Below are 22,120 nucleotides of genomic sequence, written 5' to 3'. Positions count from 1 at the left end.
ACATGGACACGGGAGCATGAAATACACTACTCAATGCGTTAATGCAATTACTCTATACAAACGTAGAGCTTTCAACTCTATACATTCAAGTCTCATGTATAGAGTTCAATTCAAAGCACAGAACACATTATACACAGCTCCTTTAATCCACTGGAGCGGTGAAGGTTCAACAAAAGGAATATCTTCCTCTTCCCAGTTCTTTATAGAGCACCAGTCTTTCCTAAACTAAAATTTGCCTCCCAAATCTGGAATTTATGTGAGTCAATCTGAACCAACTCGAGAAAAAAAAAAATCATGACACCGGCAGTACCAAATTATATCGCAGAAAACAGTTGAACCATTAAAGGAGAACAAACAATTTCGATATTAGACTACTATATAAAATCACTACAAGCATCATTAGTGTTAGGTCACTGCTAGAGTAAATCTATTTCCAAATTCCATAAGATTCAACAAGACAACAGCAAGGATTTCTGGCCAGGAAGACATCTGGACTCAGCGAAAAACAGTTTTATTAAGAAATCTTATTTTTCTAATTTGTTTTTCTATCCTTTAATACAGCCAAGTATGGTCTGATGACGGGTTCCGTCAAGGCTCTCAAAACGTTAACCTTACAATTTGAGAGCATCTTCCCAATACTAAACAATTAAAAATTAGTCAATATTGCTAAATAAACTAACTTTTAAAAAAACGCACGTGGTATAGGAGTGGTTATTTAGAGAGAAAAAATTTCATGGAAAATTACCATGTTTTATACAACAGATCTTAACTATCTTTTAAGATCTCTTTAAAATCTCTTCACATTAATACCTTTCATACGGATCTCGAAGAACTAGCTAGAGAATAAACCTGACGACCAATTGTTCGAATTTCTTCTAACTGCGTAATTCAGTTTTTACCTGGATATGAACGATCTTAATCAGTCAGTTAAAGCAATGGCCAGTCTTCGGAGCACCTCCGTAAAATTACGTTTGAAAATTGACAGTTAACAAAATTTGGACTTCTCCTTAAAATTTAAAGGATTAAAATTCAGGTTATTTCGCCTCCTAACTTCAAACTCACAGAACAAACTTTTCTTCTTCCTCATTTATTCATTCAACTTCCGTTTTCTGGAACAACCTTCCTTCATACGTATTTGCAGATAATTATAATCGACAGAAATTCAAGTCTAATGTCAATGAGTAACTTTTTTCACATGCACACATCAACCCATGCGCGGTACTAAGTAGTATAGGTTCTAATACTTCTTGTGTAAAGGGTTTTCATTAAAAAAGAAAAAAAACTTATGCAAATTTTACTGCTGATTTATATTGATTTTATTTATTACTGAATTGAATTTACGTTTATAACCAATGTTATAAATGATTAAAATGTTATAGAGTAGCATCCGCATGTCAAGAACAAAGCGCCGCGCCACTTTAAAATTAGCTCATTGTTCCATATGGCATATTACTATACGCATGCACACATCAATATTTGGGAGTTCTACGCTACCAATCGGAAAGATAGCAAAGTTGAGCCACAGCAAACCTGACTCCAGTTTATAAATCGAGTGATTCTGTTAGTGTCTATTCGCAATGAATAGACACTTGGTTCCATTCGCTTGAGTTCTTTGTACTGCTCATTTTCTACAAATTTAAATCTGACAAGGCAAATCTACCATAGTAAAGCTCGCACAATTAACGAATAAGAAAATTACAAAAGTGTGTTTCAAGGATAGTTAACCGACTGGATAGAGGTGCATGCGCAGACCATTCCCAAAATTGCTGACTAGGCGTTCACAAACTAAAGTATATAGCCAACACAACAAGCCGGGTCTGTCTTGCCGATCTGGCTCCAACATGTTTTCATTTTTGACGACTGCTTATGTTTTCGCCCGGCTTGCTGTGTTGGCTATATACTATAGCTTGTAAACGCCTGGCCGACAAGGGGGTGATGTTGGAGATGGTCTGCGATGCGCCTCTCATCAAGTCGGTCGGTATGTTGTGCCTTATCGTAAACGTAGAAGGGAAATCACCAAGAAAGAGAAGAATGATGATATCCAGCTCAGGATCCTGGTTTTTTTTTTTTTTTTTTTTTAGGAGCATTAGCAACTAAGGCCATATTGCTCCGGGGATATGCGGTGGTCATTCCCTGACCTTTCCGCATCCTCCGTATTTGGTGGTCACGGGCTCGAACCCCGGTCTAATCAAGAAGCGTGTGCTACGCACTGCTGCTCCTGCCCACCTGGCTACGGAGGCGCCTCAGGATCCTGGGTGCGCTAAGCCAAACTCACCAGATGTGAGCCCCTGGGGTGAATAATATTCACTGCCTTAAATATAACATGCGGATAGACTATCTATGAAAAAAAAATAATACTAATAAATAATAATTGCCAGATTGCTATTGACCCGATTTTAATGAAATTTGGGATGGCTCAACAAATCTTTGTAATAAGCTCAAATATAAAATTACATGAAAATCTTTTCACGAAAACTGAAAGTCGAATTATTACAGAGGACGAAAAAAAAAAAATAATAAAAAAATAAATAAAATAACTGCCAGATTTTTATTAGTCGAAATGGATTTCTATTTTTCAGCCCATTATGCATATATACGAGGTCTACATAGTACGAAGGCCCACGACAGCTAAAGTGATTAAATTATTTAGACCTATGTATAAGTTAAGTGCGATAGCATCATTAATACAAGCCAAATCTGAATTAACAGGATATTTGCAAGGCGGCATCGTTTTAAGTTATATCTCATATTGTGAATACCTTCACAACGAGTTGCCACGATATTGCACTACTTCGAATAAGTAACGCTTCACCTGAGGAGAAGACTAATGTTACTTATTCTCAGACGGATACTACCACCCAGACTGCACCGTTTCAGGGCTATTTTGTATTTGTGTGGGATAATAACTCGACTATCCAGTTGTCCCTATTAGACTTTGAAAAGCAAAAAGGTAGAGGGAAAGTAATAGTAGGAGTGGAAGAGGAAAAGAAACGGTGTAGAACAATGAAAGGGACAGTAACTCCTTCAACTCACACCACTCAAAAACTCATAAACTCCTCGAATAGGCAACGCTTCCCCAGTGGAGAAGGCTGTTACCTATTCTTGGAAACTCCGGACATCATCAGGCTCCCCCTTGTGCCGTTTCAGGGCTATTTGGCTCTTCTTCGGTGGGTAGGTAGGTACCCAAGTGATGCAATGATGGCAAAACAGTTATGAAGTATAACTCCACAATATGAGAGATGCCTGATGGTGTATGATGTGTTTAGACTATAAAGCGTTTAGGGCTAAAGCCTCAAGCTGTGAGAAAGTCTAGACTATGTATAGTGGAGTTATACTCATAACTGTTTTGCCATCATTGCATCACTTGGGTACCTACCCACCCACCCACCGAAGAAGGGCCAAATAGCCCTGAAACGGTGCCGTCTGGGTGGTGGTATCCATCTGAGAATAAGTAACATTAGTCTTCTCCTCAGGTGAAGCGTTACTTATTCGAAGTAGTGCAATATCATGGCAACTCGTTGTGAAGGTATTCACAATATGAGATATAACTTAAAACGATACCGCCTTGCAAATATCCTGTTAATTCAGATTTGGCTGTGTATTAATGATGCTATCGCACTTAACTTATACATAGTCTAGACTTTCTCACAGTTTGAGGCTTTAGCCCTAAACGCTTTATATTATTTAGACCTGTAAATATCTTTTGATCACTAATTAGTATCAGATTTCTCTTTTAGGTTCTTATTATATTTGTTATTTATATCTTTTAAGTGAAAACTCTATATAATATTTATACTTCAAAGCGTTTTAGGATTAATAGTAGGGGAAAAAAGCAATGTTTACTAATTTAACGTTTATTGTAGCCTTTCCATGAGTTACTTCAACATTTGCTTTCTAGTCTAAAGCAGCACAAAAAAAAAAACATTTTGTGAAGAAAATGTCTTCTGGAAGAAAGCGTTAGTGGATCCTTCCTTTCACAGCTGTTACGTTTACTCCCTACTGATTAAACTAAGAGCGAAAATTTGTACTAACCACGTGACGGACTTGTTATTCGCCCCAACAGTCATCTGCCACTACCGTGACAGAAGCCGCTTGGCGTTGTACTCATGAGAACACGCGGTCGACCGTGCAGAAGAAAAGGTTCTATTCGAAAGAACATCAGCACCGACCTATCGCACAGAAGGCAGCGAAGTGGCAGAAATTTTCCATTTCATATTGAAATTCTTCATCGCCATCTCGTATCAGAGAAATCTAAAACGTTCAAGGCATTCACAATTTTATTATACGAGTAATCGATTATTACTTTTCTCGCAAAGTTCTTAATGTACCTTTACTTAGCTAAACGCTTTGCAGAAGCGGGTTTGTACCTCTTCGCCAGCGAACACACGTCAAGAAATGTCATCTCTGCCATTATTATTCTGTCTTAGTATTACTCCGCTTCACTTAGTAGCTAATAAAAAACAAATAGTGGTTGTGCAATTCAAAATAATGCACATACAAAAGTGTTTTATATAGCCAAGGTTGTCCCCTACTGAACTGATCATTTTTTGAGAAATAGGAAGAATAACTGGAAGACTAAGGCGCGTGCTTAGTACTGTAATTAAGAAAGGGCTCCAGTCACGGACCGCTTTATGCACAAATATAAACATGTCCTATTTTACAGTGAGAACGGGAACATATTAAAGGGACGTTACATACAAAAATAGCAATAATAACAAATAAAAATATGAATAATTTTCAAATGTATAGTCATAGTGTGATGGTCGGTCCTGAAATTAAGAAAGAAACAATCTTTAATTTCATTTCATCAGTATCAATCCAGATCATAGCTGTCTGATCTGGAAAATACTGATGTTCTTTCTTCTTTTCAAGAATGGTCATTTAAAGATGAAATGAAGTTGGTTGAGAACGTTCTTCAAATATTTTTGACGGACGCTACACTAACCTGCGCATGTGTAGTATGTGCAGATACGCAACAATTAAATTTTAATAGCCCAGATTGTTGCAAAAATACTAATAAAATCTGAATTTACAATGAAATTTAAACTCAATAAAGCCAAGAAACGAGGTTTGTACAAAGTACACCACAAGAATGTACTTTGTGCACACAGATATCTCGATATGAATATTGAGAAACACCTTATAAAGATGTTTATTGTCCTACTCTGAACTACTTTTTAAGTGAACCAAAGACATGCAGACATGTATAGTATCTTCTGGTGGCTCCAAAACGTGAAGTCACTCCACCGTGGTATACGTGACGATACAGAACGCTATAAAACGGCCAGAATGTGTGTGTAATGTTATGTTTATACAGCTTATGTGTCGTTATGTTGTTTAGTTGTTAATGGCCACTTTGCTACCAGGAAAGCCTGCTCAGTGCCTGATGTTCACTACAAGGAGGTGACCAGACTAGGCATGGTGAACTAGGGCGGACCTTAACATCTCGTACTGAATGTCCAAAACAGTGGGATATTTTGGACATTCGGTACGATGGGACAATTCAGGAAAAAAAAATTTAAATAAATAAAAAATATATAAACTTTATTTTTTTATTTTATTTATGTTTCATGCGCTATAAAGGAATAAACTGTTAATTTTCAGATTGGTGCTGCAAATATGTGGCGTTAATGCTATTGTAACAGTAAACATTATACGTATATTGTTTTACTTTGGGCACAGATCCTATTTATTTTTGGATTCGTCTTCGCTGTGTATTTATAACTTGGATCGAAGGCATTCCAGGCATTAAGACCTAATAGTGCCGATTTAAAAACTAAATTTATATGATTCTATAGCAGAGGCTGGCAACCTTTTTGAATGAAGAGCCATTTTTTTTTGATCTACCGTAATAAAAAAAAGAGAGAGAATCCGAAGAGCCGCACCTCAGCTCAAGCTGGGAGGAGGAGGAGGGGAGAAGATTTTTAAGAAATCGAATAGTGGGAAGGTGTTTTATTAAAAAAATATAAAGTTTGAAATATTATTTATTAATACTGATAAAGAGTAACAAACATCCAATTAGGTACAAATTAATGTAAATTTTGCTGCTGAACTTCTTGAGTGAGTCTCTCAACATCAGGCGAATATGCCGTAATTTTCATCTTTAGACATGCTGAGACACTCGCATTGTTCATATCGTTTCTCGATTTATTTTTAGTATAGTTCATGTTCGAAAAAATTAGGCCGCAGAAATTCGTGGAACCAAAAACTGAGAGAAGTCCAAACGCAAATATTTTCAAATTTATATACGTGTCCGGTAAACTACTTCACGCATCGAACATAATTTGGTCTTGCTTTTTCAACTCATCTATCGCCATCCATTTGTATAGAATTGCAAGGGCAGCCTTTTGCTTCTCCATTTCAGTTTTAAGGCATTTTAGTCTTGCACTCCACGTGTTATTTTTAAGTCCTCTAACTACATTGCAAGTTGTGCTTCATGTGGGCTAAAAGTTAAAGAGCCGCAGTTACATGTTCAAAGAGATGCATGCGGCTCGCGAGCCGCAGGTTACCAACCCCTGTTCTATAGCTAAATAACCATGTTGAAAAACAAAATTTAAAAAGAAAAGAGCAATACAAGCCAGAAAATCAGAAAACTCTACAGTAACTTCATCTTCCCGGGGTAAGATGAAGTTACTGTAGAGTTGTTAAAATTGGGAGGAAGAGACATAACACAAAAACTAGCAAGGCTCTTCACAGAGTGCATTAGAAAAGGTGTGACGCCTAAGCAGTGGAATAATGCAATCATAGTTTTGCTGCATAAGAAAGGAGATAAATCAGAAATTGGAAATTATAGACAAATTATCTTGTTATCCCACATCTACAAGTTGTTCACAAGGGTCATTACTAACAGATTAGAAAGAATACTTGATGAGAATCAACCGAAAAAGAAAGGTGGCTTTAGGACAGGATTCTCAATTATGGATCATCTTCACGTTATATCGCAGCTAATAGAGAAAGCAAATGAATATAAAACACCATTATGCCTGGCATTTGTGGATTATGAAAGGCATTTGACTACATACAGCATAAGGCAATGTTTCGAGCACTGGAAAGCCAAGGCATAGATACCCCATATACAGTATTATGATTTTGAAGAAAATATATGAGAATGCTACCTCCTTTATTAGACTAGACAAAGACAGTAGTAAATTTAAAATTGAGAAAGGAGTTCGACAAGGAGACACAATATCTCCGGAGTTGTTTACTGCTGCCCTTGAGGAAGCGTTCAGAAGATTAGACTGGTCGCCGAAAGGAGTCAATGTGAATGGAGAATACCTAAACCATTTACGATTTGCAGATAACATTGTGGTCATAAACCACGATCCCAAAAAATTCGAGGAAAACCTTAGTCAGTTATGCAGAGTTAGTAAGGATTTTGGACTATAGATGCATATGGCTAAAACAAAAGTAATGATGAACAAGTATGCCACAGAAAAGGATATAATGATTGAAGGAGCAGTAATTGAAAAGGTGGAGTCAATATACTTATCTAGGACAAGTCATTAGCTGTAATAATGATAAATGGCTGGAAGTCAAGGAAAGAATAAATTTTGGATGGATAGCATTCAGGAAATATAGTCACATACTGAGGAGCAATATCCCAATTTGTCTCAAACGTAAAATAATGAACCAATGTATACTCCCCACCATGACTTATGGAAGTGAAACTTGGGCACTCACCAAAAGAATGGAAGAGAAGCTGAGAACTACACAGCGAAGTATATTGGGAATCAGACTGTTAGATAAGAAGAGAAACACATGGATTAGGCAGCAAACTCAAGCAAAGGACATTCTTATCAAAATTAAAAAACTAAAATGGTCTTGGGCATGACATATAGCTCGAAGACATGACAGATGGACTAAGAAAATAAGAGAATGGTACCCAAGAGGAGCTAGAAGAAACCAGGAATACAACAACGGAGATAGACAGATGAAATTCATGAGTTTGTGGATAGTAAATGGATGGCCATTGCACAAAACAGAAGGAACTGAAAAGTTGCTGGAGAGGCCTTCATCCTGTAGTGGATTGAAAATGGCTGATGATGACTTACAGCAAACTGGGATTAGAACCCAAAGTCCTTAACATATATATTAAGCGAATCAAAAATCCTCAATTTGATGGCAAATTTTAAGAACAAAGAACTGAAACAGTTACATTTTCTTCCTGATGTAGCGTATTTCCGATACTTCGCGACTCTTCACTTTCTTTGTTATATCAATCAAACTGATGTCAAGTTGCTTTATTTATACTATATATTTCAAAACAATATTCTTTCCTTCGAGAGAAATCTAACTAAATATTGAGTAGATAAAAGAAGATGATTTCGAAAAAAAAAAAAAAGAATAACGTGGCCTCCCTTATGATTAAACCTCAGATAATTTCGATAAAATCTTTCAGAAATATTACTTAATTGATAAATATTTCATAATCTTACGTATTGCAGAAATCGCAACTGTCATTTTAAATCGAATAAATAGATACGTCCCTCTCAGTTTGAATAACATGCGAAGTGATAAATGACAAATGTTGCGAAACACAGAGCTTCAAAACGGAAAGTAATTTATCAGTCCCCTGTCCTTGATATTATCCCTTTTAATAAGATACGCTGCGACCTATAGCCGCCGAGTGCGGGCGTACAGGTTGCTCACAAAGGCACCTAATCAAGATGGTGGCGGTGGGGAAGGGGACATCAGGAATATAACCAATTTACAAATCTTAAAAATTAAAATAAATTTAGATGATTCTATAGTCATTATTCTCCTCTTTTTGGTTTGCTCCCACCATGACGACGAGTTACTTAATCACTGGACATGGCTTAAGGGCCAAACTATTTGAAAGAGGATTAGAACCTGACCCCTACTGTTCGTTCTGTGAGGTTGAATCTTGGAGACATGTCATCCTTGAATGAAGACTGTATACTTCAGAGAGGCAGGAATTACTAAATAGGTTACCAAACCTCATGGAGAATAATTTACCTCTCTTGGTTCAGAGGTGAGACATCTTTGCTTTGCTTCAGGAATTCTCGGCCAAAGTTTTAAAAAGAAGACAGGAGTTAAGAAATCTATTGCAGGATCCCAATTAAGGGAAATGCTGCACATTCGACGACAGAACCCTTCGTGTAATGTCATCTTTATAGGATGTTTCTTGTTTACAGTGCGAGATGATCTTCCGCTCCTGGATACCCAAATGCAGGCTTGCAGTTGTGGATGGACTCTAAGTGGAGATAATGTTAATCTAAGTATTAATTTTAATGTTTTCTAAGTGTTATTGTCAAGTTAATGTCATTCTAAGTGTATGTATTTGCTATTTACATGTAAATAATTGTATAATGTTGCTTTTGTTTCAACAAGTGTACATTGTTCCTAGTTGGATTTTTTTTTTTTTTTTTTTTTTTCGCTGGCCTCCAAGTTTGGGCAGCTTGGGGGCGGGATTGCTGGCACCTACCAGTATAGCACTACTTCCGGTAGGTGCAGGATTTGTGCATTACAGCACACACAGAGAATGGTTCATCCAGGTGTCGGTTAGTCCCTGGTGGCGAAATGGCCTGACATAACACTTTTTTTCAGGCCTGTTTTGCAGAGGTTCTGAGCTATCACAGGAGTAATAGGTGGAGATGGGCTTATGCCTAGGAGCCACCCTTCATATCAGGACACACACAATCAAATGTACAGTAAGACTACAGTATATATAAGAGTATGTATATAAAATCTGTATATAAATTGATTAATATGTATCTTGAGAATGTAAATACAGTTGTGTGTTAATAAATAAAATAAATAAAAAAAAATCCTCTTTCAATTTTATCATTTAAAATTTGTTTTCACTCATATAATCCTTGAGGTTTCGCTCATATAATCTTCTTTGTTTTTCACTCATAATTCTTTATGGTCCTTGACGCCAAATCCTCTGCTTGCATTTCACGATGGTGGGACTGTTAGTAACCGTGGGTATAACTCCCATGTTCGAGTCCTGAAATACGGCACCTAGCACATTGTGGGTGATCACCCATGTGCGAGCCAACGTAAGCAGAGGACGAGGTGTGGCGCCCACACCACACGGAAGAAGCCGCCCCCTCTTGTATTACCAGTCAATACTAGGTGGTAGATGATTCTCATCAACAGGTGCAATACCACCACTTTGCTTATTGGAGGCTTGAAGTGGTGTAACCCATGTTTAGTCTCCTGTAACCCCTTCCCCCATCTCTTCCATCACGCGGTATGACTAATGTCTTTTGAGGTTATGATGAACATCATGGCGAGATCCAATCTTTCTGACATTTCGTGGGTGCAGCTCTAAAACGGTGTTCGCGGGCCGGCCGCTAGTTAGTACACCGGACCGACCCTATTGGCAACTCTCTAGGAGGCTTCCGGATCAGCTAGTGTATATAATCTCAATGCCTCTACTCTGCCAGATAGTGACTGGCGGGAGTAGGGTGTATTCGGGGGGAATTATCGAGGCCACGTTATATCAAGGAGCTGGGTATATTCTTATCATGTGTATGCCATATTCAAAAATGTCATTACTTCATACAGCATGTACCTTCCCCCCCCCCCACTTTTCTTACAACTGAATATACCATGAATTGTCAAACTAATAGGAAAAAACTTATCGGCGAAAATATCTAAACCTTCCCAAACACTTCCTCATTAATTTCACAGATATACGTGGTTACAGGTATAATTTCAATGATTCCCAATTCTACTTAGTCTGCCAAACCCGCTGTACTTTTTCTAACAGAATCTCAGTCATCATTTGATTCAACCACTGCTCATCTCAGTTTTCCGCATTATTCACTGTATTTGTCCTTTTGCTTCAAAGGTGGTACTTGTGCATATGTCCGTTCTGATATTTCCTGTCAGAGACTTAGTAATTTGGAAGCTCCTCTTTTCGATCTTCTCTGGCTTAAAATCTCTCTACCACATTTTATCAAATTCACTATCATTCTCCCAACTCCACTAATCACTTGAACCCTTTGACTTCCTCTCTTTGAAACCTGACTTTCCTCAATCCAGCTTTCCTAACAGTGAGGTAATTTTCCTTGCTGATTTTAAAGTTCACAACGCCAGCTGGCTTCCATTTTCTACTCACACGGACCCAGCTGGTCGAGATGTTGAGGCTTTTGCAATTGCTAATGACCACGCACAAATTGTTCATTTACCTACCAGAATACCAGCAATCCTAACAACACAGCCAAAACGCTTGATCTTTTTCTCACAAACAACCCTTCTAAACACACGGTCGAGGTGAGTGGTCCTCTGGGCACCTCATTTCACAACTTGGTGATGGTCTCATCTCCAATAGAGCCTTTCTCTCATGGCTATTCCCAACCTCGTGTTGTTCGGCATTACAAGAATACAAAATGGATTGATCTACGAGATTTCATTTCTTCTCTTCCTTGGTTGGATTACTGTTTTAAATCTTCTGATATCACTGTTTCCTCAGATCATTTTAGTGAAATTATTCTTTTAGGGATGAAATACTTTGTTCCACATTCCATCTTAAAATCTTTTCCTTTATTTAAACCTTGTTTTACCAATAAATATGCTGAAGTATGACCGGTTCAAGATAAGAATGTTGCATATCGCAATTGACTTTCATCCAAAATCTCCAGGTTCATTTTCTGCCTACACCAAAGCTCACAACAAGTTTAAAGCAGCTATTAATCAGTCCAAACTAGATTTTGAACAGGTTAAAAGTAAAAAACTTGCTTCTTGTCCAAATGGTAGCCTAGCATTCTGGACTCTTGCCAAAGCTATTGGCCGCAACTTTTGCCCATCTCTATCAAAACCAGATGGTTCTATGGACACTTCAACCAAGGATAAAAACCCTATTTTTCTTTCAACTCGTGTATTAGAGATTTTGGTAAAACACCTCCCACCATTCCCAACACGCTCCATTCAATGCCTTCTGTGGTCTTCCGTCAAAAGGATGTCAGAAGGATTTTGAACAATCTTCGTGCTAAGATAGCTCCAGGTGCTGATGGTATTTTTCCACTTGTTCTCAAAACCTGTGCTCCTGAACTTACTCCTGTTCTCTGTCTTCTCTGTAGCCTTTTTCCCTTTCTTATTCCAAAGGTATTTTTCCTTCTGCTTGGAAATTTGCTAATATCCAGCCAGTTGCTAAAAAGGGGGACAAATCCCACCCATCCAATTATCGCCCCATTGCAATTACTTCTACTCTTTATAAAGTAATGGAGAAATCAATTAACAGCCAACTCCTAAACTATCTAGAAACCTTTCATCTGATCAACAATCGTCAGTATGGATCCACTGGTGATATTCTGGCTTTTTTACCCCTCTATGGACAAATTTGATGGAAAGGTTTGGTGAAACTCAACCAGACGCGCTTGAAATTTCAAAGGCTTTCGATCGATCATGTTTGGCATAAAGATCTTCTAAATAAGCTTCCGTCTTATGGTTTGCCAACTTTTTTTTGAAATTGGGTATCTAGTTTTCTCTCTGACCGTTCACTGCGGGTGATGGTAGATCGCGTTCCCCAAGGTTCAGTTCTTTCTTCCGCTCTTTTCCTCTAGTAGATTAATGAACCTCTTCCATCGACTGGAAATCCTATTCATAGTTTTGCCGATGATAGCACATTGCATTCCACATTCCAGTTTGCTCAAACCTTGCTCTGCTCAAACAGCTTCAACTTCTCGAATATCCGCTACCAGTTCGTTAAATGGTGATCGCCAGGTAATTCTTCAGTGGAGCAAAGGCAACTTAGTTGATTTCAATACTTCTAAAACTCAGTCCTGTCATATCTTGCAAAAAGGATTCTTCTGCTCCTATGCTTATTTTCGATGACAATCAGATTTCTAGACAAGGTCACATATCTTCATCAGGGATTACCCTGACTTCTAATCTCTCTTGGCATAAGCACATTACAAATATCGCTTCCTCTGCATCTAAAAAACTGGGTTCTCTCTTTCGTTCTCGGTGTTACTTTTCTTCCAAACTGCTGTTCACTCTCTACAAATTGCAAATCCGCCGTATCATGGAATATTGTTCCTACATTTGGGGCAGTTCCCCCAAAACTTCTCTCAAGCTTCTAGGTTCCATTAAAAAGAGGGCAGTTAGATTAATTAATGGCTCATCTCTAACAGAGTCTCTTCACTCTGTCTCACAGACGTTCTGTTTCATGCCTTTTCTATAGATACTTCTATGGGTACTGTTCTTCTGAATTGGCTTCTATAATTTCCTGCTCTCTGTTTCAAAGCAGTCCGAACACGTGCTGCAACCGGTCAACATCTTTTAGTGTCCAACTTCAAACTCACAGAACCAACTTTTCATCTTCCTCGTTTATTCATTCAACTTCTGTTTTCTGGAACTACCTTCCTACATACGTATTTCCTGAAAATTACAGTCTACAGAAGTTCATGTCTAATGTCAACAAATATCTTATTTCATCTTCTCAACCTCCAACCCATGCACAGTACTTAACACAATAGGTTCTAATACTTTCGTGTTTGGAGTTTTCATTAAAAAAAATAATCATATATGAGTGAAAACTCATATATCATAGTCAATTATAAGAAATAGAATGATAAACATTCTGATAAACGAAATTTTTTGTTGTAAAGTGTTAGAACATAGTTGCAGTTTTTAAATTACAAAATGTATTTAGCTGTGCGTTCAGTGATCATTTCGAAATACATTCTATTTACAATTATTTATTAAACTTTATGGGGGAGGCGCCGATAAGACTTTGCACAAAGGCGCCTCACATGGACGCGGCGTCCCGCTGTAACAGAAACGCCGCGTTCGAAACTGAAAGTGGGGGACATTCGATGTTTAAATTTTTCTGTTTTTTTTTTAATCAGAATTACATATATTTTGCTCCTATTCTTACTACTTATGATTCTGTGCAATATTATTCTTATGAAACATACGGTGTGTTCACCACATAGCACAGCTGTTATGCGGAAAAGGACAGGCATAATGTAAGAAGAGAAATCTTTGCGCCCTCTGTTTAAGATGCATGGAATCACTGTATGGCTGAAACCATAGCGTGATTGCAAATTCTGAAGCTGTTATGCGGAAAAGGACAAGCATAGTGTAAGAAGAGAAATCTTTGCGCCCTCTGTTTAAGATGCATGGAATCACTGTATGGCTGAAACCATAGCGTGATTGCAAATTCTGAAGCTTTTAATGACAGCATTAAAATAAAAATAAAAAAGAAGCAATCTTCTCCTTGAACAGTGTATTCAGTTACGCTACTTCCCTTACATTGTAACAGATAATCAAGAAAAATCAAACTTTTAACATTGGAGCCACCACTTTATTTCAATCAATTTGACCGAAACCGAGTCCAACTGGTTGAAGCCGATTCAATATTTTTCTAAGAAAATAATTCTTATGTTATACAGGGTAATTCAACTCCAGTGCGACAAACTTTCAGGTGTAGGGGCACAAAGACGAATCCGAATCACATAGCATTGCAGGGTCCGAAATGCCTTCGTCATGCGGTAGAGGACGTTGAACGGGAGGTCGCGAGAACAGCGATCCCGCTGGAAGTCAGCATTTGCGAACCGTTTCTGTTGAAGAAACCAAGTAGCAAAAGTCCTCCGGAGTGGATAATCCGCAGGCTCCAATGATTGGACGCGTTGCAGATGGTATGAACTCATTTGGTTTGTTGACAGTATCCATACAGTTGACACTGTATGGATACAGTGGATTGGGAAATACCCAATCGTTGGCCTATCACTCGAGTACTCGTACTCGGATTGCCTTCTGCAAGACATAGGACATTCTCCTCATTGTCTGGCGTCCTCGTCGTTCGCTCTCGATTCATGGTACCTCTCGTGAAACAACCAGTCTCACGTAACCTTCTGTGCACACGTGCGAAAATCGTATGATGAGACACGCCTGTGCGGGAAACGTTCCTGGTACAAGCGCAGAGCGGCGCGCCCGTTACAGTCCGCAGCTCCATACGCGAGGTGCATGTCGGCCAGTTCAACGTTTGAATACTCGTCCATCCTACTGCCTCGGGAACCGGTTCGCAAATGCTGACTTCCAGCGGGATCGCTGTTCACGCGACCTCCCGTTCAACGTCTTCTGCCGCATGACGAAGGCATTTCGGACCCTGCAATACTATGTGATTCCGATTCGTCTTTGTGACCCCTACACCTCCTGCAAGTTTGTCGCACTGGTAGTGACTCACCCTGTATAATATAAAAACGTTTTTAAACAAAATATAACTTTCAGTATTTTGCATAAAAATCGAATTTCTTTGCCATACAATAATACCGCATAAGTCAAAAGTGGCTTCCCACATTTGGTGTCTTAAACTTCTTATCTTTACATTATAAGAAGCTTGTACTGGGAGAAATTTAGTAAAACCCAAGGTTGCAATGAAAGTAACAGTTACAACATTTCTATATGAGTTTCAGCAGTGCGGCGCACATCCTAACGATAACTATCGCTGTAGTGATCCTTCTCATCAGCTCGTTCACACCAGGGCAAGGGATGAAAGGTAGCCTTTTACATCCCGTCCTAAACGTAACCTCACAAAAAGAAGTCCAATTGTATCAGGTACATTGAGCAAACTGGCCACAACTGTACCTGCTCACCCTACACACCGACCGGAGGAAAGCGAAGATCCTGCCAGACAGCCATGATCATCCTTCCTTAGCGGAGTGAGTGAGCGCGCCATCTTGTTGGAAGAGTACATTGTTGCCGGGACCATCTTGAAAAATTTGTAGGATCAGATAATTCCCCAGCATGTCTTGATACACGGGATCGTTCAGTCACTGTTTTTTTTCTGCGAACAAGAACGAGCAGTACACCTTTCCACAACTTGCAGCAGAAAACAGATCAACTTTTGGACTGTCACGGATTATTCCAAAACCAAATTGAATTTTCGCCTTTCTACACGCACTCATGCGTGAGTGTTCACTTTGCCTGTGACGTGACTAGCACACTTCGTTTCTTCAATTAAAAAAGCAGTGCTTTTCCTGCACTAGTCACCATTTCTATTTATAGTACAGCAGCACCGCATATGGCTACTTAATAACATACAGTATGAAAAATTCCGACTTTATTTTAAATGTCCCTGTCAGCACGTTAACTATAGCGACTACATTTTCAAACTTAGTTGTGAAACTACTTTCGACTTACCCTAAATTTTGCATTCTGAAAAAAAGAAAAAACACCTATGAAAAGCCAATAAAACTTATTTTCGAAGTTAGTTGATTCATTACTAATGAGTCTGCGCAAATCCAGCTAAGATCGTAAGGCCACCCTGGATATTATGCGCATTAGTAAAGAATTAACAGCTGCCAAAGCCTGTTTTCAACCTAAACCTACGCTGGTCAATCATTGAACAGAATGCTTCTAATCAATCATCATGAGGTATGGCTCTCTTTCGTTGATCGAAATATTGAAAGGTTACAGAGAGAGCTGCACTACTGACTCTTCACATTCAGAGCAGACTTAACATATATATTTCTTGAAGATAATTAGGAAAATAAAATGACTGATCGATTAGATTATCTTAAGATAATATGAATTCAGACTACTATCAGTGAGAATCAAGAAGATTAAGGAAAACACACACACACACACACACACACACACACAGTACCTACTAATATCCAGACCAACTAATGATATTTATATCACATCTTTGTTAAAGATAGACTAGCTTAGTTCATGCGGAGAACAGGTTTGCAATCATTAATTCGTCATGTTCGAGTTACGGGCAGAAGAAGTTTAGTTTAAGCTCTGAACCAAGTTCTTTTGTTTGCTGCAGCTTACAGGAAACTGAACAGTAAATTAAAGAATCGTTTATTTCTAAACACTAACCAATCATAATAGCATTCTCAGTATCACCCGTGCCTGCTGCACGGTAAGCAAGCCAGCGCTCCAAGTTCAGGCACGAGTTCTCCCTCTGGACCGGGAGGTAATTCAAAGGCTTGCACTACCGGCTCGCAAAGGGGCTCCCTGCTACCATCCTGGATTTCACTACTAACCGAGCAAACACCATCAAAGAAGAAAAAAAGAGACCTTGCAGTCCATCTTCTTAACGCCTGGCAAAACAGATGGAATACCACCCCAAAGGCTCCATCACTACAAAATTCTTACCTCAAAAACACAGATCTACCCTAAGGCTCCAGCATGGTACATCGCAGGTTTATACACCACTTTACTGATTACAGGCCATGTAGATACCGCATATTCTCGGGCCATGGAATATGCGGATTACAGGCCATGTAGATACCGCATGTAGATTCCCGGATTACAGGCCATGTAGATACCGCATAGACCGCATATTCCCGGAGCAATATGGCCTTAGTTGCTAATGCTCCTAAAAACCAAATAACAACAGGATTTGATAAGCATGGCATATGACTTATTCGAAGTCGTATCCCCATCATAGCTACAGACATGTTAAATAGGAAAAATCTTTTTTTTTTTTTTTTTTTTTTTTCATACTTTGAAAGAAATCATTATACAGTTGTTGGCACTAAATTTCTTAATATGAATTACCTTTTGCTTTACAGGAGAGCGATTCATGCTACTTGCATTCTGTTCCCACTCCTAGGAATTCCCTATCTGTTGTTCTGCATAAATCCCCAAGATGAAGCCACGTTGGAGCAAGCATACATGATTGCAAATGCTATATTGCAGTCTTCACAGGTAAGGACCTTCTCCTCTCATTAATTCTTCAGAATAATGAAGAATTAATTAATAACCGCTGAGCAATTTCAAAATAGTCTTGACAATTTGCAAATGAATATTGATACTTCGCTTTAAAATTAATGGAAATTCAAAAATTGTCATTTGGCAAAATAGGCTCTCTTGCGCTCGCCCAGTCGGTCATAACGATACATACCAAATTATTTCCTCTTAAGTGGCAAAATTAACCCGATAATTTGTGTCCGAATAAAGATTTTTCTCTACGAACATTATTATTATTATGATTATTGGCTGTATAGTACAAGGAAGCCTAAAAAAAAAAAAAATACCTGAATTACCCTGAGAGAGAGAGAGAGAGAGAAAGAAAGAAAGAACAAGAGTCAGAATTAGAAGGGAATCACCAAGAAAAAGAAGAATACAGAAAGTTGTTAAGTTTTCATTTATAAAAGAAGAAAAACGCTAAGAAGCATTTTCTCTTATGAAAGGAGAAGAAAAGAAGATATGAAAAAAAAAATAAATAAATAACCTTCAGATTCTTAAACATCAAGCATTTTGTTCCTAATTTAAATTATTCTAAGTACTGTATCGCATATCAAGGCAATTAATTCCGAAACAGTAAGAATGATGGCAAGAATCACGCTTTCCAATGATAATCAGCGCCATCTAGTGACCAAATCAGTATATTTTCAAACTAAAATTTAATATAATTCATGGAAGATGCACAGAAATTCGAATTCTGCCAGCGAATATGCAAGACAAAGTCATACAAGTATATTTCTCTAAGTAAGAATAGTGTGTGGAAATAAAGCACTTAAGGAATAAAGAAAACATCAATACGGAAATCCATTAGTGGGATTAGGCTTGGCGGTAAGGCACATGGTAAACAATAGTATTAGCAATGGCCACATGGTGCAAGGAAGCCTATGGCATATGCTGCACCAGCCAATAAAATAAAATAAAATAAAAAATAAGAAAAATAAAATAATAATAATAAGAATTTTTTTTAAATAATTAATAAGAGAAAAAGAAATAGACAACCTATGCGTTTCCCTCCTCCCGCCGATAATTATCCAGCTGACTTTTGAATTTCCCCAAACTGTCACCGTCTACCACCCTTGTAGGCAACTTATTAAAGTAATTTATAACTCGTTGGCTAAAATAAAACTTCCTGCAATCCAGTCTAAACATCTCCCTCCCCCCGTAACTTGAATTCATGGCCCCAAGTTCTAGAATCATTTATAACCGTGAAAATTTCGTCTTCATTCATTTTACTTATACCTCTCAGAGCCTTAAACACCTCAGTGAAGTCTCCTCTAAGGTGCCTATTTTCCAAGCTCTGCAACCCACATATTCGAAGTCTTTCCTCGAAGCCGATCTCACCAGGCGATTTACCCGTCTTTGGACCCTTTCAAGCTAGATCTCTTTTTTTAGGTGCAGTTTCCACACTTGAACACGGTATTCCAAGTGTGGTCTAACAACAGCCTTATATAATGGGATTATGACGTCCTTATCTCTACTAATAATTGTTCGATAAATCATCGATAGGACACCATGGGCTTTCCTTGCAACCTGTCTACAATGCTCGGAGAACTTAACGTTTGACCGTATCGTAACACCCAAGTCCCTTTCCTCCACTACCGGTTTTAGTTCAACTCTGCCAAATGTATCAGTTATTTTGAGGTTACTGTTCCCCAGGTGTAATACTTTACACTTTGCTGGATTAAAGCATAGCTGCCATTTTTCTGACCATCCTTGACGTCTATCTAGGTTACTCTGAAGCTCTGCTTGGTGGTGATCATTAATTACTATACCAATCTTTACGTCATCTGCAAATTTAGATATCACGTTCTCTATCCCTTCATCGATGTCATTTATGAAAATCAAAAACAACAGTGGTCCTAATACTGATCCTTGGAGAACCCCACTTCTTACATCAACCCAATCTGAGGAATAACCATTTATCACAACCCTCTGCATCCTGCCCTGAAGCTATCCAGCTGTCCTTCTGAGGATTTTCCCTGTGATTCCAACCTGCTCCAACTTATAAAGCAGCCGCTCATGTGAGACTGAGTCAAATGTAATGGTATAGTCAGGTGAGGGAGTAAATTAAAATTAAAAGCTTCGGAACAATAGTTTAATCCCTATATTACCACGCTACTTGAGGACGCAACACAGTGCATTTTGGGGAAGAACGTCGGTATGGAGCAGTTCAAAGGTGTGCTCAGCAGGTGATCTAGAGGTAAATGATGAAAGAGTTCCGATGTATTGAGGAGCCTCCGTAGCCAGGTGAGCAGGAGCAGCAGTGCGTAACACACACTTCTTGATTAGACAGGGATTCGAGCCCGTGACCACCAAATACGGAGGATGCGGAAAGGTCAGGTAATGACCACCGCATATCCCCGGAGCAATATGGCCTTAGTTGCTAATGCTAAAAAAAAATCCAAATAACAACAACCACTGTATGGGAAAAACAGAATGTGAGTTACTGACAATTGAAAAAAGTAAGTTTAAAGAATAACACTGTGATTGGGTCAGGTTTAAATTAGACAGACGGAGATAAGTAAATGAGAAGGAAATAAATAAGGTTTTCGCGCAAGAAAAGGGGAAGTTGTGGTTGTTTTTGCTGTTGGAGTTCTGGGTTCAGTTTGGGGTCTAGTCCTGCTAAAGTCGACCTATGTCGTGAAGAGTTCTGCCGTGAACTACAGAGGCTGGTTTAGTGGCGTGTGTGGGAGGGGAGGAAGAGAGAGAAAGAGGTCTCAGTGTTAGGAGAGAAAATATCTATTGCAAGATAGTTTATAGATGCCTGTGAAGCGTGATACCATATTAGTATACAATATATAATTCTAAGGGATGCTTTATACTGCTACTGCCCATCCCCAGCAATATCCATCAAAAATGCTAAAAAATTCTGTGCATGATGATCTGAAGACGCCGCCACCCGTCGCTTTCTCTTGCACTGGTAATAATCTCGACGTCGATGCTAATATCTTGTTATAGTACAGTATAGCAGTGACACTGTTTTATAATAGACACTTTTATAATTCACATCACACTGATCGTTATGAACAATAATGGACACCAGACTATTCTTGACACTCTCTGAGGTACTAGGATTTAATATTATGTGATGAAAAGAGTAATATTAATTAACAACTAATCACTGGTTAATGTAGCATTAATTATATGTATAAATCCATATAAATATATAAGTTATGTTAATAGCCCGGCATTAATTGCCATGGTGTGTAGAATTTAGTTTCCTGTATATGTATTATACGGTAAATATACAAATAAAGATTAATTATTTAAATTTAAAGAAGGTTTGAACAAGTTAGTAGATGTAGGGGGCGAGGATTTATGCTCTTAGTTAAGAAACAAAATATAGAGCAGTACGTTCTGTTCACAGTGGGCAGTGCAATGTTGAGTCAATTTGATGTGAAATGTGACACGGCGAAAACAAAAATAAGAGTAGGAGCGTGTTATAGGGCTGCGATGAGCATGACAAGCAGCTATACAGACTAATAGAGTAATATCAGTAAATCATATTGTCTCATAATGGGGATTTTAACTTTTCAGATATTGCCTGGAACTTATAGATTGATCATTCACACATTAACATGGCTTTTGTATAGATGACTGCTTTCTACAACAGCATGTTAGAGAGGCAATCGGAATGTCTTGCGCTAGATCGTATCGACTAAGAAGTCCAAAAAACGCATGCAGTATTTATCTGACACCAAGGAACTTGTGATCATATGGTATGATCACGAGGAACAACGATATACAATATCATTTGATGACAACTGACATTTGCATACCGTATTTAATTATCTGCTGACACCAATTCCAAAGGTTTCTAAATTTTTGGGCAACGAGTACGTTAAAATATATTTAAACTTAAAAAAAACGTTAAAATATATTTAAGTATATTTAAGAAATTTGCAAAAGTAAAAAAACTGAGCTTTACCTGTAGCATCACTAACAATGCAGGCTGACTGTGAAACTAGCATAGAACTTATGAGATAAAAGTTTTCTGCACATCCTTAATTCGAACCTAAAAGGGTAAGCAGCAGCCATTATCAATCCATTGCAGGATAAAAGCAAGCTCCTCAACAATTCATGCTGAGGGAAATGGACCATAATCTGCCACGCTGGTCCAGTGCAGGTTGGCAGATCGACCGTATTTAGCAGTCAGGGGCTTCGTTCGAACCTACATCTATATAAATATTGGATTAAGGCTTCCAAGAGTGCGCTCATAACCGTAAGTATATTATGTTTGTAGAAAGTGTATGTTACAGGCCGGTTTTCGGGTGGGGGCTAAAGTAACACGCTCCGCCTGAGATCGGCTAACTACGACCTGAAATGAAGGGACTAGCGAAATTCCACAAGTCGTCGACGTGAACTGAAACCAAGCTATTCCAAATGAATGGGTGACGGCGATGAATCTGAATCGTGCCGACTGGGCTCCCACGGAGAGGTTTCG

At 38.5% G+C, this 22,120-nt stretch overlaps 1 protein-coding gene across 1 annotated transcript in view; it reads left to right on the top strand.

Moving 5' to 3' along the window:
• LOC150079332 (corticotropin-releasing hormone receptor 1-like) overlaps nucleotides 1–22,120 on the top strand; it is a 370,784-nt gene that overhangs the window by 324,047 nt on the left and 24,617 nt on the right. Inside the window, exon 9 of the mRNA XM_090382673.1 lies at nucleotides 17,502–17,637. Within this exon, the coding sequence (XP_090238799.1) occupies nucleotides 17,502–17,637 (136 nt within the window). The remainder of the gene's footprint in view (nucleotides 1–17,501; nucleotides 17,638–22,120) is intronic.

Source organism: Mastigoproctus giganteus, chromosome 10 (assembly GCF_048544385.1).
Source record: "Mastigoproctus giganteus isolate SK-2022 chromosome 10, ASM4854438v1, whole genome shotgun sequence".
In the NCBI taxonomy this organism is placed as follows: domain Eukaryota; kingdom Metazoa; phylum Arthropoda; class Arachnida; order Uropygi; family Thelyphonidae; genus Mastigoproctus; species Mastigoproctus giganteus.
This window is presented reverse-complemented; position numbering and strand designations above follow the sequence as displayed.